Raw genomic sequence first — 19,488 nt, forward strand, 5'->3', positions numbered from 1 at the left:
TTTGAGCCACCAGGCAAGCCCTTATTGAGTTTTAAGTCACAAAATATGCTTACCCTTTAAAGTATACAACGCAGTGCTTCTTAGTACATTCAGAGTTTAGCAATCTTCATTTTGTTTTGTTTTGAAATATTAATAACTCTTTCAAGAGTTTTTCCAGAGTAAAGGAACTTCGAGCATATCGACAAGGAATCTACACTTTTAATGAGTCATTCTTACAGCTCTCAACTCATTCAGCTACCTCCTTCACGCCTGTTCTCAACGCGGTCCCGCCTCGGCACTAGGTCTCACTGATTGGTTGGTGCTGAGTGACGCCCTCAGATCGCGACCCAGAGGCCGCGGCCGCTGGGTCATGTGGCTGGGAGGCCGGTCGTGGCTCCTGGTTTTTGGGCAAGTGTGCTCCAGTCTCCGGTGCCTCGCATTTGCCAGGACTTGGGGTGCCTGTAGGGGACCCATGGCGGAAAGACTCTCGACCGGGGCTGAGGCAGCGAGCGGGCTGGGGGCTCCAGCTCAGCAAAACGGAGATGCGGGCGGCGACGCGAGGGGTGAGCAGCCCCCTGGGCACCCGGAGCCGGCGTGTTCAGAAGTGGAGCCGGTTTCGGGGGACGCGAAGCAGCCCTCAGGAAACGGGGAGCGGGCCCCGGCTGCAGCCCCGGGCCCTGGCAAGCGGAAGAAGCGGCGGGGCGCGGTTGGAGAGCGCGTTGTGCCGCCCCCGAAGAAGCGGCGGGCAGGGGTTAGCTTCGGCGATGAACACTTTGCTGAGACCAGCTACTACTTTGAAGGCGGCTTGCGCAAAGTGCGGCCCTATTACTTTGACTTCCGGACTTATTGCAAAGGCCGCTGGGTGGGCCACAGCTTGCTGCACGTCTTTGGCACGGAGTTCAGAGCCCAGCCCCTGGCCTACTACGAGGCCGCTGTCCGGGCGGGACGCCTGCACCTCAACGAGGAGCCGGTACAGGACCTCAGCATTGTGCTCAAGGTGGAGTCCTGATGGGGCCTGCCCGAAAGGGGGCATGGTTTTTTCGGTTACTTGGGCATAGGTACCGGAGTAAATTCGGGGTCATTCTGAAGCGTTCTTGTTTTAACTTGTAACACTCTTTTACCGCTCCATTTCCGCAGGTAGACTGCCCATATGTTTCAGACCTCAGACCCCTTATCCCTTCCATCAAAGCGACTTTGCTGTTTCCAAGGCACAGAAGTTGGAATTCTTGTGAAAGTGAAAGTTAGTCGCTCAGTCGTGTCTGACTCTGCGATCCCATGAACTGCCAGGCCTCTCTGTCCATGGAATTCTCCAGGCAAGAGTACTGGAGTGGGTTGCCAATTCCTTCTCCAGGGGATCTTCCCAACTCAGGGACTGAATCCTGGTCTCCTGCATTGCAGGCATTCTTTACCGTTTGAGCCACCAGGGAAGCACCAGGAATTCTTACAGCTCCTTTTATGCAGTCTTGTGGCACTGGCACTGATGGCTTTCTGCCTTGCATTGTAGACCTCTGTACAAATAGTAATAATAGAGACTATCATTTATATCTCCTGACTGTGTGCTGGGCACAGCATTAAGCTTTTTATGTACTTTAACATTTAATTCTAATGACAACCCTGTGGAGTAGATACTGTCACCTCATTTTACCTGTGAGGAAGTCGAGGAAACTAAGATCAACCTCATAGAGGTAAGACACACTGCCACCTCCAACACCTGTGTTCTTATAAGTGAAGTGAAGTGAAAGTCGGTCAGTCATGTCCGACTCTTTGCAACCCTATGGACTATACAGTCCATGGAATTCTCCAGGCCAGAATACTGGAGTGGATAGCCTTTCCCTTCTCCAGGTGATCTTCCCAACCCAGGGATCCAACCCAGCTGTCCCACCTTGCAGGAGGATTCTTTATCAGCTGAGCCACAAGGGAAGCCCGTGTTCTTATAACTTCCACTTGAATTATTTGTCCTAGAGCCTGATAGGATAGAACTGTGAAATGACAGAGATTGAAACTAGAATTGTGTAGCCCAGTGCTTTGACCCTACTTTAAATTTCTATCACAGCTAAGAGGTACCAGACAATGTCATTAACTGCCTGACCATGGTTGTGAAGGGATGCAAGGCATTTGGAGAATGAGTGGTTTGAATCAGTCACAGTTTTGAAGCACAGGTCTGGACTGATGCTCACATTTTACAGATAAGGGAACTGAGGCCTAGAGAAGTTAAGTGACTTCCCTAAGAGCATGCAGTAAGCCTGTAGCAAATCCAGGTCTACAGCCCAAATCTCTGGACTTACAGCTTGGTGTTTGTTCAAGGTCACAATGAGTGATGGTGTATGGAGGATTTTCCCCTTCATTTTAAAAGAATATATTGTTAAATATAACTTTCTTATAGAGAAAATATGAATAATCAGTACAGCAAAATCCATAATCACACTATCCAGAGATATATGACATTTTAGGTGTATCCTTCTAGCTCTTTCTCAATGCCTGCTTTGCCTGTGTGTCTGTGTGTTTACAAAATAAGAATACACTGTGTATACTGCCTTTTCTGCTTAAGGATGTACTGTGACCATTCTTTCATCCAGTAAGGAAGATGGGGGGGAAGTTGTGTGTGAAGTTGACTGATCATAGGTGGCTGGACCCTGGGCTGACCAGTTGCCTGTGTCATTGGCAGGACAATGACTTCTTACGGAACACAGTGCATAGGCATGAGCCACCAGTTACAGCAGAACCCATCCGCCTGCTAGCGGAGAACGAAGATGTGGTGGTTGTAGACAAGCCTTCTTCCATTCCTGTCCATCCCTGTGGCCGCTTCCGACACAACACGGTCATCTTCATCCTGGGCAAGGAGCACCAACTAAAGGAGCTACACCCATTGCATCGGCTTGATCGCCTTACCTCCGGGGTCCTCATGTTTGCCAAAACAGCAGCCGTCTCAGAGAGAATTCATGAACAGGTTCGGGACCGGCAGGTGAGCCAAACTGAGTTTGCCTCTTGCAGGCCACTTCTGGGCTCACAAATGCTCTGCATCGAAAGGGTGTCACCGAGTTCTAGATCTGAAGTGAGCCTCTGTGTTTATCTGCTCAAGCTTCCCATCTTCAGGAAGGTCAGCACCTAAAGTGCCAGAGACACGTTATTTTCTCTTAAGTTTCAAAAGATCCTTAGAGATAACATATACTACCTGTCTTGGTAATTTGCTGTTTTGAAAATTTTAAATGCTGACAGGCTGAGCAAGGTTTTTAAGACTGTGGAGAGAGTCTCCTTGGTGGAAAAATTCTGGATAGAGTTGGAAGAGGTTTGGGTAGAAGAGTTAAATAGTGGTGATTGTGGTCTTGAGACTTGTAATTCTGGATCTGATTATAATATATTTATTGTTTACTGTTTACCAGGCTCAATACCAAGTATGTTAGAGCCCAGCTGACTAAATCCTTGGAATAGCCCTGTTAAGATAAATGCTTTTCTAAGCAAACATTTTCTAGACAAGTTAAGGGGTTTTAAAGAAGCTGAGTACTGTAACGTACCTAGGATTGTGCAACTGGCAAATGGTGGAGCTGGGGTTTGAGCCCTCTTCTGTCTGATACGGGTGCATTTGTCATCACTGAAAAGGGTTTGGGCTTCACGCAATGACTTTCTCCCTCTTCCCCCCTGTGTAGCTGGAGAAGGAATACGTGTGCCGGGTGGCGGGGGAGTTCCCTGCCGAGGAGGTAACCTGCAAGGAGCCTATCTTGGTGGTGTCTTACAAGGTAGGGGTGTGCCGTGTAGATCCTCAGGGCAAGGCCTGTGAGTCAGTGTTCCAGAGACTGAGCTACAACGGCCACTCCAGTGTGGTACGATGCCGGCCACTTACAGGCCGCACCCACCAGATCCGAGTCCACCTCCAGTTCCTGGGCCACCCCATCCTCAATGACCCCATCTACAACTCAGCCGCCTGGGGCCCCTCACGAGGCCGAGGCGGCCACATCCCAAAGACAGATGAGGAACTACTGCGGGACCTTGTGGCCGAGCACCAGGCCAAACAGAGTCTGGATGTGCTAGATCTCTGTGGGGGGGACCTGTGCCCTGGACCCCCAGACCCTACAGCACCTTCCTCAGAGCTCAGCAAGGACTGCCTAGAAGAGATGGCTGCATCTGCCCAGAAGATGGATGGAGCAGTTGAGGCAGCCCCTCAGGATCTGGACGGAGTGCCTGTGGCGTCAGGGAAGGCAACCAAAACAGATGTTGTGAATCAAGAGACAGACCCACTCTGTTCAGAGTGCCGGAGAGTGCCACAAGATCCCTCACCCCAGGACCTTGTGATGTTCCTGCATGCCCTGCGCTATAAAGGGCCAGACTTTGAGTACCATTCACCAATGCCTGCCTGGGCACGAGATGACTGGCAAGAACACTGAGGGCTATGGCCAATGGAGGGATTATTTATTGGATTGGAACACGTATGGGCCATGAAGTAGGAGCTGACTACATGGGCTGGTACTCAAGAGTTTCCCCGGGGTGAAGTTGGGCTCTTAAAGGACCTGCTCATACTTGCTAACTTCTTCCTTCCTCTCCCTCCAGCTAGAGTTTGTGAACTTTCTGCTTTGTAAATAGAGCTCTTTTTCTAATACCTTGTGTGTCTAGTTTTCTCACTACTTGTTTCTTTTTTTCTTTTTTTTAATTGAAGTAAAATTCACAACACAGTTGCCATTCTAAAACACAACTTAAATTCACAATGATGTGCAGCCCTCACCTCTTAATTAGTTCCAAAACATCTCATCACTCAAAAGGAAACCCATACTCATTAAACAGGCAATCCCCATTTCCTCTTCCACCTAGCTCCTGATTCCATTAGCCAATCTTCTGTCTTTAGAGTTTTGCCTATTCTGGACATTTCATACAAATGGAATCATACAACAGGTGACCTTTTGTGTCTGTCGTCTTTTGTTTAGCATAATGTTTTCAGGCTTCATCCAATTTATAGCATGCATCAGTACTTCATTCCTGTTTAAGGCTGAATAATATTTCATTGCATGGATATACCACATTTTGTTATATCCATTCATTGGGCATCTGGGTTGTTCCCACTTTTTGGCTATTGTGAATAGTGCTACTATGCACATTTGTGTACAGATTTCTGTTTGAAGACATGTTTTCTGTTCTTTCAAGTATATACCAAGGAGTGGAATTGCTGGGTCATATGGTAATTCTTCGTTTAATTTTTAGGGGAATCACTAAACTTTTCCACAGTAGCTGAACCATTTTACATTCCCATAGGAAATGCACAAGGGTTCCAATTTATCTCCATCCTCACCAACACTTGTTATTTTCCATTGTTTTGATTATAGTCATCTTAGTGGGATTGAAGTATTATTGTGGTTTTGATTTGCATTTCTCTTGGGACTAATAATGTTAAACATCTTCTCATATGTTTGTTGGACATTTGTGTGCCTTCTTTGGAGTAATGTCTATTCAAATTTTTTGCCCATTTTTAATTTGGATTGGCTTATTGTTGAATTATAAGAATATATATTCTGGATATAAGACCTTTAAGAGATATGTAATTTGCAAATATTTTCTCCCATTCTGTAGGTTGTCTTTTCACCTTATTGGCAGTGTCCTGTGACTCACAAAAGTTTTATTTTTTTTATTATGGTGAAAACACTTAATGTGAGATCAGCCCCTTAACAAATCAGTGTGTACAATATGATACTGTTAACTATAGGCACAGAACAGCATCTCTGGAACTTAATCATCATGCATAACTGGAACCTTATACTTGTTGAATAGCAGTTCCTTATTTCCCCCTGCCCCCAACTCCTGACATCACCATTCTACTCTCTGCTTCTGTGTTTATTTTAAATACTGGAAAAGAAAAACTCCCTTTTCTTTATTCACAGAATACTCTGTACTTTTAAAATATGTGGTGGTTTCCCCACATCAAGCAATTCTCTAACACAGGCTGGGTATCCTACAATCTGACTCACCTCTGACACCATCTACCCAGAGATAGGGTCAGATCCCACAAATTAAGGACTCAGTCCCACAAAACTTGTCCCCACTTCAAATGACAATGGCAGGTCCAGATTGTTACCTGTGAATCAAAGATTCCCACAACCCCCTCCTCGGGTTCAACCACTTATTAGAATAACTCACAGAATTCAGGAAAAGTTTCCTTTCTTGATTTGTGGTTTATTACAAAGGATATTAAAGGCTAGGAAAGACCAGCAAGATGAAGAGACATGTAGGGCAAGGTTTGGAAGGGTCTGAGCACAGGAGCTTCTGACTCCATAGAGTTCAGGTGGGTCACTCCCCGGCATGTGGATGCCTTCTTGTCACTGACCCAGACGCTCTCTGAACCTAGTCATTAGGGGTTTTCAGGGCCAATGACCTTTTATTTAGCCCAAAGAGAAATATGAAAAACTTTATACTCCACAGTACCACAATCAGCAAAGGAATTACTGCTTCTGTTTCTAACTCTCTGGATTACCAGTCATGTCCTCAGGTCTTGCCATCATCCATTAATTTCACCCTATTGAAGTTGAGTTTGACCCAGTTTTACTTCATTCTGAAGATCTCAAATGAAAATTATGAAATTTGAAATCTCGGGCATTGTTCATTCTCACTATGATGAGGAAAAGTGTAACTGTTGCTTGCTGTCTATTCATAGCTATCTTTGCAGAAGTTACGAAGCATGGGCTATAGAAAGTGTTATTCCCCATTTCCCCAATTCTATTGGCATTTATTCATTTTGTCTTCCCCAAGCAAGTTTACTATAAGCTAGATTTCAATCTTTGCTCTATTGATCTTCAATATGACATACTGTTTAGTTTTCAGCTTATTAGGCATTCCCAGAAGTTATTTTGGCAAGGTAGATGTTTTCATATGATAGCATGAATCTAAGGGAATGATTTGAGAAAAAAGTTTTGAGTTGGTGTTGCAGACTCAGAGATTTCCTGGATTCATTCTTGAACCTCTTCAGGCCTTGCTGGAGCTTCCCTCATAGCTCAGTCAGTAAAGAATCTGCCTGCAGTGCAGGAGACCCAGGTTCAATCTCTGGATTGGGAAGATTCCCCTGTAGAAGGAAATGACAACCCACTCCAGTATCCTTGCCAGAAAATCCCATGGACAGAGGAGCCTGGTGGGCTACAGTCCATGGGGTTGCGAAGAGTCGGGCCCGACTGAGCGACTAACGCATCACATCACAGACCTTGTCAGGACTGTCTTCCCAGAGATGGTTCCCAGTGGGACTATACTTCCTAATGGTAAGGAATAGAAGGATTTAACTTATATCATTGCCTACCTCTCAAAACCAACCTTTGCAAGTCTTACAGCCCTGGGTCTGGGTTTTTCTTGTAAGAGTTTAAGAAATGAACTGGAGGCACGCATGTGCACACACACACACATACACATTTCACTTCTTCCTTCAGAACTTTGTCCGTGAGGGCTCACACACACACACATTTCACTTCAGAGCTTTGTCTGTGAGGGAGGCCGACACATAAGGGCCTGCCCAGGCAGCAGACCATCACCAACTAAACACTGGACAATTTTTTCCAGAGCACCTCATTCTCCATTGAGAATGGGTCTTGAAGCTGAACTCTGAAGATTCATTCCCTGGCACTGAAATAATAAAGAGATCTGGAATATCTTGGTAATGCAATTTGGCTGTACAATAGTTCTTTCTTTTCTGGTCTTCCAGAGGTTGAAGGGTCCTGCAACAGTTCAGGATAGGACTTATGAAGAACTGGTGCTGATGGAGAATGATTTCCTTGATCTGTGGCTTGTGACAAATTTGAGGTGGTAGTGGGAATCTTTCAAAATGTATTAGCGTATCAGGCATAACTATCTTGTCCAAGTCTTCAGTTGAAGCTCCTCCAGTAGATGGCGCCTCTAACTCTTACTGCCTTCATTTATTATAAATTTCTTTTTCTATTACTAATCCAAGTCCCCACACCACCACCCCTGGGCTTTTAAATAATCTGGCATGTTGTTAATCCTTTTTTTTTTTTTTTCCAGCTGTGACTCCAGACAGAATCCAAGAGGAGATTTACAATCTTTTCTCTGGATTTTAGAGCTTACTCTACCTTTTTGTGTTAGCCTTAAACCTTTGGGTCTTGTAGAAAGAGGTAAAATAAGCACAACTCTTATACATCAAAAGATCACAGAAATGCAAAAAAACTAGGACCATCATAGCAAGACTTACTGCAATTTCATATGAACGAAACCACAAATGAACTAAGCATGAAAACAGGTAAAGAAATGAGGAATAGAAAAGTGAACTTCCACTCATGATTTCTTCTTCTTTTTAATCTCAAGACACTTCCAGTGCTTTATAGTTTCAGAATTTTTACAACTGAAGATCTTCCTTTGAGAAAACAACCCACTCACTTTTTATTTATAGAGACTGGACACATTGATAGACCTTATCAATTTTCCATAGGATGTCATCACTGTGAGAAGCAGGCAAACCTCAGAAAAATGATGCAGACTTGCCACTCTTTGGAGAGGTCAAAGTACCAATGAACCATTTAAATACCGTCTGGCAAATGCTGAGGAAGACACACGGAGCTCCAGGAACATCTAGGAGGGGTACAAAGACCCAGAAGCAGAAGAGCATGAACTAGGTGAGAGAAATCTAAGAAGGAGCTGCAGGTTGCAGGCCTAGGAAAGTCTTCCTGATGGGGAATTACGTCAAAGCTGAGATCTGAAGGAGGAGCAGGAGCCAGCCAGGACGGGGTTGATGGGAAGGAGGTGTTGGGCAGCAGGAGCATAATCCAGGGAGAGGAGTAAGTAATCTGCAAAGGTGTCCGGGAGACAGAACAAGGCCTAATTTAGGGGAGGGATTTTAAGACTGATGTGTTGAGGACACTTCAGAAAATCCCTCAGGAGCTCTTAACCTTTTCTTGTGACACAGATCTTGGGCAGTCTGGTGAAGCCTATGGGTCCCTTCTCAGAATATTGGTTTTAAATGCATAAGATTAAAAAAAAATAATAAAAAAATAAATGCATGATTAAATTTGTTGTAATATAAAGTCAACCAATTATGTTGGAATACAGTTATCAAAATAGTTTTAAAATCTGTGATTTAATTCCAAATGAAGTCAGAAAGAAAGAGAAATACCATATGATATCACTTACATGTAGAATCTAACATATGTGTGGAATCTATGACACAAATAAATTTATCTACAAAACAAACAGGCTCACAGACATAGAGAACAGAGTTGTGGTTGCCAAGAGGGAGGAGAGGAGGGGAAGGATGGATTGGGAGTTTGGGATTAGCAAATGCAAACTATTATATATAGAATGAATAAACAACAAGGTCCTACTGTATAGCACAGGGAACTACATCAATATCCTGTAATAAACCATAATAGAAAAGAATATGAAAATGTATGTGTATATATATATATATGAATTATTTTGCTATACAGCAGAAATTAATAAATTATAAATCAACTATAATAAAATTAAAAATAAAAAAATTGGTGACCTAATAATACAATGCATACACTTCCTTCTGAATGCTTAAGTTTACAAGATCTAATGGTAGGTCCAATAACTACCAGTATCTTGAAGTACTATAGCAGTAATGAGCATAAAACAATAGAAGTAGAGCATATTGCTAATATGATACAACAATATCTGTTATTTCAGTTGGTGACAAAAATCACAGGTAAGGTTAATATTACTGTATTTTGTTGCTTACCTTTATTAATAGAAGGACATGCTTTCAATTAGAGATTAATGAAGATAAAGCTGCAATTTTTTTTCTCCCAACCAAATAACCAATTCAGTTCTATCCATGGACCCCTTCGGAGTGTGTGGAACCCAGGTTGAAACCCTTTCAAACGACAGGGTGGTAAATGGATTAGAAAGCAAAGTGCTTGGGTGACCCTCAGCCCTCAGCTCTGGGAGGTATCTACATTTCTAAGGGATTTGGATTGATGTGGGAGGAGTCACTGGAGCCTGATTTCCACTCTCAGGGCTGAAAATATCTGCCCAGTGTCAGGTTCTGGGATACCTTTTAATGCAGAGAGAGTGTGTAAACCATGACCGCAAAGGATTGATGAGCGCTTTTTACTAATTTCCAGCACCATATAGGGTGGTGGTTAAGGGCCACCAGAGTTTGATAGACTTAAGTTAAATGCCTTTTCTGGAATTACAAAAGCTGTATAACCTTGGACAAGTTTATCTTTCAGTGTCCTCATCTGTAAAATGGAGTAATAAACATGTCTATCGTGATCACAGGGTTATTGTGAATTAAAGTGCTATAATTCATTGTGGTGCCTGTAGATAAATACTGGATAAATGACGGTTGTTAAATGTGAGTTGAAAGACTCTGCCTGATGACCATTCAGGAGAATCTCTATTCTTTTTCTATTCCCTCTCTGCTTAAATCCAAGAGAAGAATTAAAACTTTCTTCTCTGGGAAGGCAGCTATGTCTTCACCTCTCTGTCTTCTAGATAACTACCAAGTTTCCAAGTGCTGTCAACATCTTTTTTTAACGTTGAGTACTTTTCTTGAGCACCTGCAGCCTGCTGGGGACTGAAAGAGAACTCACGGTAGCTTTTGAAGTAAAATCTGATATTTCATAGTAACGACAGGTATGAAAAACGCTGGGGTCAGAGTCCACAATAACGGAAGTTCCTCAATCAGGAGCTGGGTTAATTAATACTGAGCAGACCACCACTGGAACATATATAAATAGCTATAATCGTGGAATTCTATGCACTGTTTTTTGCTACATTAAAAATACACTAAATGCATTATTTAATTAAACTCTGATTCCCAGAAAATGTCTCTTTCCCTCCTTTTTCTACGTGAGGTAAGAATGTTCCAAAAGCCGTCTTTCAAGAGTCAAACCGGAGGTTTCAAAGTCGACTAGTAAATCACACATGCAATGAATAATCAACTCTTTCCATTCCGCAAGGAAATTTACCGTCATCGGTTCAAATCAGTGGCCAAAAAAAAAAAAACAATAAAAACCTACACTCGACGAGGATGGGATTCGAACCCACGCGTGCAGAGCACAATGGATTAGCAGTCCATCGCCTTAACCACTCGGCCACCTCGTCCCAGAAGCCTGTTCCTTCCTGGTAGCTATAGGGAGTAAAACTAGGGTGATGTGACGCAATGCTATGGAAGCCGCCATTTTGTACGGAAGCAAAGCTCCGATCTTTTTACAGCAAGAAATAAAAAGAAGATGGCCGCTCCCATGCAGTGAGGAATCTGCAGTGGGGAGAAATAAAGGAAAATTCCGTATAAAATGAGATAACCTTGAAAGAAATAAAATTGGCATACAAACTGGGAAAAAACTTTGATTGAAGAAATCTTAGGGAGGGTCTGCAGCCTAAGGGGCGGGGCCGACGCGTTGAGCGGCTTTGCGCCTGCGCTTCAGCTAGGCGGTTAGATTTGAATGCTTTACTGAGGTCCTCTAGGCGTTAAGAGCAGACGTGAAGGGGTGGGGGTGAGCTATCTGAGAAGCGTGCGGACCACAAACAAGTCTGAAGAGATTTTGTGAAGCCGTTGGGACTTCACAAATGAAGCGGCGGGTAACTTTCTTCCTGGTCTTCGCCCGCGGGATTTAGGTTTTGTTAGAGCGGATTGAAGGCCTCACGCTGGGAGGAGAGGGACGCGCCTACAGCCAGACTGCCTCGGAACTCTCTGGGCTCAGGTACGGACGCTTCTCTCCTGGTTCTGGACTCGCTCTTTTTTCACCTCGGCCTACACTTGGGCCACCTCTCGCCCCCCTAGCAGTCTCCATCCACACCTGGACCCCACGAGCGGCCCTGGGTCGCTGGCCCGCGGCTCTCTCCGCGTCCCGCCCCGCCATCTTCTGTCAGGGTTCCAGGACTGTCCCTAGCACCTACCTCCTTTTCCCTTCTTTGGGGAACTCACGGGTGTTTGCATTTCTTCTTACTCAGTCTTTTCTTAGCTATAAATGAAGTGACAGAAATGTGATTTTGAACTCTCGGTTTATGGTTTATTTACAGTGTCTGATCCGAATGCTAGCGGCACTGAGCAGATTTTGAGTTTTCTGCGGATGTAATACCATAAATAAAGCCAGTATTGGTACGCCACAAAGAAGTTTTTTAAAAATCCTCGGTGCATTATTAAGCCAGAGTTAAGGAATCTTTTCTTGCTGTTTGTCTCAATAGTAGAGTGTAAGAAAAAAGTTCTAAAAATATATGTTTTGTCGATTGGAATCTTAAAGATAGTTTTATAGAGATATGACAGAGAAGACCAAAGCAGAGCTTACTTTAGGTATTAAGATTGAAGTTTTCAGTTGAATTGGATCAGTCGAATTCCTCAGATCTGTGTTGGATTCCTTGTTGTCTTGTGCGCGGGTTGGGAGAAGATGATTCAGTCCCTCATCTAGAATTTACAGTCCAGAACGGGAAGGAATTAATATACACAGATAACTGTAAAGCAAAACACTGTAAAGGATTACAGGACATTCTAAAGGAATGTGGGAACCAGACCAGCTTATTTGGCGCTTTTCGGCAATGGAGACAGAGGAGGCTTCTTGGAGAAAGTGGTATTTGAGGTGGAACTTGAAGGAAAGAATGATTTGAGATGAGAAGTTAATGTACCGTAAAGGTTGGATTCCAAGTGATATGATTTTTCTTGACAATGTGAATGGCTGGAAATGTTTACAAGGTGACAAATAGATGTAAACTGAGTGAAAAATACTTGGATTGGTAATATTAATGATGTGTTCGATGCTAAGTAAGAGACAGTAAAAGATACCCTAGATATTGGTAGTAGGTCAGTGCTGTCCAATAAAACGTCCAGTGTTAAAGGTAATGTTTAATTTCTGCATTGCCCAGCATGGTACTCATTAATTTCATATGACTATTGAGCACCTATTAGCATCAGGGTGGCTAATTGTGACAAGAACGGTATTTTAAATTTTATTGCATTTTAATTAAATTTAAATGATATAGACTTCAGATCTGTACTATCTGATATAGCACAGGTCTAGAGTCTATATCATTGGACACTATGAAATATATTAACTGTTGTTCAGTGGCTTAGTCGTGTCTGACTCTTGGAGACCCCATGGACTGCAGCAAGCCAGGCTTCCCTGTCTTGCACCATCTCCCGGAGCTTGCTCAGAGTTATGTCCATTGAATCGGTGATGCCATCCAATCATGTTTCTCAGTGTCAGAGTCTTTTCCAATGAGTGGGCTCTTTGCATCAGGTGGCCAAAGTATTGGAATTTCAGCCTCAGCACCAGTCCTTCCAATGAATATTCAAGGTTGATTTCCTTTAGGATTGACTGGTTGGATCTCCTTGCTTTCCAAAGGATTCTCAAGAGTCTTCTCCAACACCACAGTTCAAAAGCATCAATTCTTCGGTGCTCAACTTTCTTTATAGTCCAACTCTCACATCCATACATGACTACTGGAAAAACCATAGCTTTGACCATGTGGACCTTTGTCGGCAAAGTAATGTCTCTGCTTTTTATTACACTGTCTAAGTTTGTCATAGCTTTTCTTCCAAGGAGCAATCGTCTTAATTTCATGGCTGCAGTCACTGTCCACAATGAATTTGGAGCCCAAGGAAATAAAATCTGTCACTATTGCCATTGTTTCTCCATCTATTTGCCATGAAGTGATGGGACCAGATGCCATAATCTTAGTTTTTTGGATGTTGAGTTTTAAGCCAGCTTTTTCACTCTCCTCTTTCACTTTCATCCAGAGGCTCTTTAGCTCCTCTTTGCTTTCTGCCATAAGGGTGTTGTCATCTGAATATCTGAGATTATTGATATATACGTAAATTGAACAAAAAGATATTTTATTCTTAAATAATCACAATTATTTGATTAGATATATGCACCTGTTATAACTGAAAATGGGGTCCAACTGCTTACCGCTCAAAAGTCAATAAAGAGGCAAGGTTGGTGGAAAGGAAAGTTTGCTTCTTTTTGGATGCTGGCACCTGGCAAGGAGGGCAGACTTCTGTTCAAACCCCAACTTTCCCCCACTGATGATCAGTGGGCAACAACTTTTATAGATATACGGAGAGGCTACATGCAGAAATAGCACAGTCAGCTCTGACAGTCATCTTGAAATTGATCATGTGGCAGTCTGACCAGCATCATCTTGATTGTTTTAAATACAATTGAGCTTAAATTCTAGGATGGGCTTGTTCCCGTTTCTTTGAGGCTAATTCTCTGAACAGTGGCAGCTTAGGTCACGGCTATAGTCTAGTCATCGTGTAGTTCACTTCTTCCACCTGGTGGGGGTTTCAGTATCTATAAGAGCTCACAGGATATGGCCCAGAATAGTATCTGTAGCCCTTGAGAAGGAACTAAAGGACCTTTACTATGCTTGAGGACTAAACTATTATTATGTGGTCTCTTTTGCTGTTTTCCTTTGTTTCTGCATTTTCTCACTTCTCTGATTATGCTTATTCTTTGGGTAAAGTTTTTCCGTAGACATAGGCAGGTGGAGAACACGGGGAACAAGGTCCATAGTATCCTTCTCCATTTCACGTTGAACACTACACAACTTTCAGATCTTAGAATTGGATACGGCCATGCTCATTTCAGGGACCACATTGATCAAAAGTACTTGCTTTATATCACAGCAACTGCCAAAAATCCAGCTTTGTGATAATATGTAACCAAAACTAGTGTAAGGTCAATGAGTACTCTTTTGAACTAGCAGGAGGTAGATGTTGAGAATTGTTTCTCTCAGAAATTTAAAATATTTCAGAACCCCTTTGTGAGTATGCTGTAGCACCCCTCCTTACGTGGCAGGTGCACAGTTTTGGAACCAATTAATAATCAATGAATGTGATGATGATCAAAAGTTCAACCATAACAGCATTTTACACATGAAGCTTAATGTGAGAGTCTGGAGTCTCCTATTTCTGTTGGAAGTGGAACTTACAGATATGTAATAAATAGAGCATTTTTAAAAGAGGACATCAGTAAGCTTTGACTCTTATCACTTAAGTGCTAACTAAGTCTGGCAGAGAGACAGGGGTTATGCACAGTGACTCTTCAAACAATGAAGATGTTTAAATGATTCAAGGCTATGGTTTTTCTAGTAGTCATGTACAAATGTAGAGCTGCACAGTGAAGAAGGCAGAGTGCCAAATAATTGATGCTTTTGAACTGTGGCACTCTTGACAGTCCCTTGGAAAGCAAGGAGATCAAACTAGTTGATCTTTAAGGAAATCAACCCTGAATACTCTGGAAGGACTGATGCTGAAGCTTCGATACTTTGACTACCTGATGCAAAGAGGTGATTCATTAGAAAAGACCCGGATGCTGGGAAAGATTGAAGGCAAAAGGGGAAGAGGCTGACAGGGGGTGAGATGGTTGAATGGCATCACTGATTCACTGGACATGAACTTGGGCAAACTCCGGGAGGTGGTGAGGGACAGGGAAGCCTTGTGTGCTGCAGTTCCTGGTGTGAAGAGTTGGACACAACTTGGTGACTGAGCAACAAGAGTTTGGTAGTACTTTAAGTTTTATCTGTGAATTTTGAATATGGACTTGAAAATATTTCCAAAAGGAGAAAAAAATATGGAAGGCATTGATCATAAAGGTAACTTTAAAGCATTATTAATATTTATTGAGCTCGTATTATTTACTAAGCACTGTGCCAAATTCTCAAAATGTGACAGTAAATGTAAGAGACACCAGCCCTATTCTCATGGAGTTTACTGTTCAGGCAAGGATATGTTGATGCAAATAATAGTCAATCTATAAATAAGAACAGAAGAGAGTTTTATTTGAGCCAAACAAAGAACTATAGCCTGGGAGACAGCCTCTCAGTTCGGAGGAACTGTTCTGGACAAGCATGATTTTCAGTGCAGCTTTATATCATGTCAGAACAAAGAACATCAAATATAACAAGGGTACCTTCTTTCAGTGTTGCTTAAAGAAAGATTAACAGATACACAGCCAGTCAATATGATCTTAGAGCCTGGGAAGGGAGACTTATCGTCAAAGGAGTACTAGCACTGATGTCCCAGAAAGGGAGGCTTTTATGTCTATCTTCAAAACAGACATTCTTTACTTTTGGACAGTGTACCCTCTTCTTTAATGGCTAAAACACATGTATAGTGTATGTTAGATAAGCTATAACACTGGCTGTTCTAATTAGAATAAAGTTCAAGCCAAATCATGTGTAATCTGGCTTGATTACAATGGCTTCACCATACTTCAATATGTGAAAATTTCTTCCATCAGTTAATTTGGGAAGATAAAAGGAATAATTAATTTACATAACAGACTTAAATTACAGTTGTGGTACTGCTACAAAGGAGATACATACAGTGATACAAAGAGTACTTTTCTTGGCTTTCTTGCCAAGAAATAATAGCAAATAAAAATTTGATGACTTGGGAAAGAGCTTTGTTTGTGTGGGAATAGAAATGCCAATGTATCTGGCATAGAGCAAGACACAGTGGTATGAGATTTAAGTATGAAGTCTGAGAGGCAAGCAGGATCCAGATCTTGTAAAGCTTTGTAGGTCCTGGTAAAGAGTTTATTTTCAGTACAATGGTAAGCTTTTAAGGGGTTTTACATAGGGAATATCTTAAAGGTGACTTATGTTTAAGAAGATAACTGCCTAGTATGTGGAGAAAGGACTTCAGGGGGATAAGAGTGAAAGTAGGAAGACCAATGAGATGGAAATTGTAATATTCTACTTGAGAGATGAGGGCAGCTTGAATTATGGTGGTGGTGCTGAAGATACAAGGGAATGAATTTGGAATATATATTGGAAATAGAACTACTAAGACTTAGTGCTAGATTGAATAGAAGTGGAAACATTTATCATACTTGGTTGATCTTGAAAAGTTTTCAGTTTTACTGTTAAGTTGATGTTTGCTGTTTTTAAAATAGATACTGTTTGTTAGATTAAGGAATTTACTTCCTATTCCTACTTTGCTAATTTTTTTTATTTGAAAGGATGTTAAAATTGTCAAACTTTTTTTAATCTGTTGCGATAATTTATGATTTTTCCCTTTTAATCTGTTAGGATAGTAAATTGTAAAATTGATTTTCTAATGTTGAACCAATTTTGCATTTCTGGAATATAACCAACGTTTCCATGATACATTCTTCTTTTCACAAATTGCTTCTTTTTGCTATTTTTGTTTTTTTTAGGACCTTATATTTATTGTAGTAAAAGTAGCATGTAATCATTACTTTGTTGTACTATATATATCTGGATATATAGTGTCTGTGTATGAGATGGAGATGGTTGCAGGTAAGAGAGTTTTCTTTAAAACAAAATAATTAAAGTAGTGGAGCTAGTTGCTTCTGGGAAAGAGGATAGCATGTACTATCTTAAAACTTTAAATTAAAAATATTATTTTAAGTACATATGGCTATAATCTGTGAACAAGAGATAAGTAAAACCTGAAAAATGGATAAACAGGCTGAGAAAGTGATGGAAGACAAAAGGAGAGAGTCAGAGATCAAATCCTAGGTGATTCCCATTGCCTTATATACCTATATTAACAGCTAATTAAATAAATTGATACTGAAAAATAAGCAGACTTTTACTTCAGGTTCAGGTTCATTATGGAGTTTTGTTCTTTATTTATTTTTTTTTAAAATATATTTATTTATTTTATTTATTTATTTGGCTGTTCCCGGCCTTAGCTGCAGCATGTGGGATCAAGTTCCCTGACCAGGGATTGAACCCTGGCCCCCTGCATTGGGAGCACAGAGTCTTAGCCACTGGACCACCAGGGAAGTCCTGAGTTTTGTTCTTTAATTTGGCTTCTGTTATATATGATGAAAGCATGTAAAATAAGATATCTTTTAAGCATCTGTTTGGTTTTTTGTTTCAGTTTTTTATGTATTGACAAAAGTGTACAAACTTGATCCTGAAAGTTTATGTATATGATATTAATTTAGTATTATGGTTGTTGTTGCTGTTCAGTCGCCAAGTCATGTCCAACTCTTTTCTACCCCATGGACTGCAGCCACCAGGCTCTTCCATCCCCCACTACCTCCCAGAGTTTGCTCAGATTCATGTCCGTTGAATAGGTGATGCTATCTAACCATCTCATCCTTCTCCACCTCCTTCTCCTTTTGCCTTCAGTCTTTCCCAGCCTCAGGATATTTTCCAATGAGTCAACTCTTTGCATCCCAAACTTCAGCTTCAGCGTCAGTCCTTCCAGTGAATATTCAGGATTGATTTCCTTTAGGATTGACTCATTTGATCTCCTTGCTTTCCAAGGGACTCTCCAGAGTCTTCTCCAGCAGCACAATTCAGAAGCATCAGCTCTTCAGCACTCAGCTTTCTTTATGGTCCACCTCTCACATCTGTTCATGACTACAGGCAAAATTATAGCTTTGACTGTATGAACCTTTGTCAGCAAAGTGATGTCTCTGCTTTTTAATATGTAGTCTAGGTTTGTCATGGCTTTTCTTCCAAGAAGCAAGCATCTTTTAATTTCGTGGCTGCAGTCACCATCTGCATTGATTTTGGAACCCAAGAAAATAAAATCTGTCACTGTTTCTATTTTTTCCCCTTCTATTTACCATGAAGTGATGAAACTGGATGCCATGATCTTTGTTTTTTGAATGTTGAGTTTTAAGCCAGCCTTCTCACTCTCCTCTTTCACTTTCATCAAGAGGCTGTTTAGTTCCTCTTTCTGCCATTAGAGTGGTATCATCTACATATCTGAGGTTGTTGGTATTTCTCCCAAAAATATTGATTCCAGCTTGTGATTCATCCATCCTAGGGTTTTTCATGAATTACTCTGCATATAAGTTAAATAAGCAGGGTGATAATATATAGCCTTGTTGTATTCTTTTCTCAATTTTGAACCAGTCAGTTGTTCCATGTTTGGTTCTGTTGCTTCTTGACCCACATACAGGTTTCTCAGGAGACAGATAAGATGGGTTGGTAGTCCCATCTCTTTCAGAATTTTCCACAGTTTGTTGTGATGGATCATCGAAAAAGCAAGAGAGTTCCAGAAAAACACCTATTTCTGCTTTATTGACTATGCCAAAGCCTTTGACTGTGTGGATCACAATAAACTGTGGAAAATTCTGAAAGAGATGGGAATACCAGACCACCTGACCTGCCTCCTGATAAATCTGTATGCAGGTCAGGAAGCAACAGTTAGAACTGGACATGGAACAACAGACTGGTTCCAAATCAGGAAAGGAGTACATCAAGGCTGTATATTGTCACCCTGCTTATTTAACTTATATGCAGAGTACATCATGAAAAACGCTGGGCTGGAAGAAGCACAAGCTGGAATCAAGATTGCCAGGAGAAATATCAATAACCTCAGATATGCAGATGACACCACCCTTACGGCAGAAAGTGAAGAGGAACTAAAAAGCGTCTTGATGAAAGTGAAAGAGGAGAGTGAAAAAGTTGGCTTGAAGCTCAACATTCAGAAAACTAAGATCCTGGCATCTGGTCCCATCACTTCATGTGAAATAGATGGGGAAACAGTGGAAACAGCGGCAGACTTTATTTTTGGGGGCTCCAGAATCACTGCAGATGGTGATTGCAGCCATGAAATTAAAAGACGCCTACTCCTTGGAA

General features: G+C 41.8%; 2 protein-coding genes and 2 non-coding genes across 5 annotated transcripts in view; 2 read left to right on the forward strand and 2 right to left on the reverse strand.

Moving 5' to 3' along the window:
- Positions 1–340: 340 nt before the first annotated feature.
- RPUSD2 (RNA pseudouridine synthase domain containing 2) lies at positions 341–9,099 on the forward strand. Of its 2 annotated transcripts, XR_006270003.1 has the most exons (4): positions 341–976; positions 2,645–2,941; positions 3,624–4,437; positions 7,960–9,099. XR_006270003.1 is itself a non-coding variant. In XM_043471491.1 (3 exons), exons 1-3 carry the CDS (start codon positions 350–352, stop codon positions 4,356–4,358), a joined length of 1,659 nt encoding a protein of 552 aa, XP_043327426.1. In that variant the 5' UTR covers positions 341–349; the 3' UTR covers positions 4,359–4,570. The 2 variants fall into 2 exon arrangements, 1 of the variants encoding a protein (XP_043327426.1); XM_043471491.1 differs by lacking the exon at positions 7,960–9,099 and having other exon boundaries at positions 3,624–4,570.
- Positions 7,958–8,073, reverse strand: LOC122444466. Its single transcript, XR_006270295.1, has one exon. It is a non-coding gene; the product is annotated as a small nucleolar RNA SNORA26 (small nucleolar RNA).
- Positions 9,100–10,940: 1,841 nt separating the features above from the next.
- On the reverse strand, positions 10,941–11,022 carry TRNAS-GCU. Its single transcript has one exon. It is a non-coding gene; the product is annotated as a tRNA-Ser (tRNA).
- A 226-nt stretch (positions 11,023–11,248) lies between these two features.
- Positions 11,249–19,488, forward strand: part of KNL1 (kinetochore scaffold 1) — a 67,705-nt gene continuing 59,465 nt past the window's right edge. Inside the window, 1 exon segment of the mRNA XM_043471492.1 lies at positions 11,249–11,621. The gene's annotated coding sequence lies outside the window, so the exon portion shown is untranslated.

The sequence above is a fragment of the Cervus canadensis genome, chromosome 6, assembly GCF_019320065.1.
Source record: "Cervus canadensis isolate Bull #8, Minnesota chromosome 6, ASM1932006v1, whole genome shotgun sequence".
Lineage (NCBI taxonomy): Eukaryota > Metazoa > Chordata > Mammalia > Artiodactyla > Cervidae > Cervus > Cervus canadensis.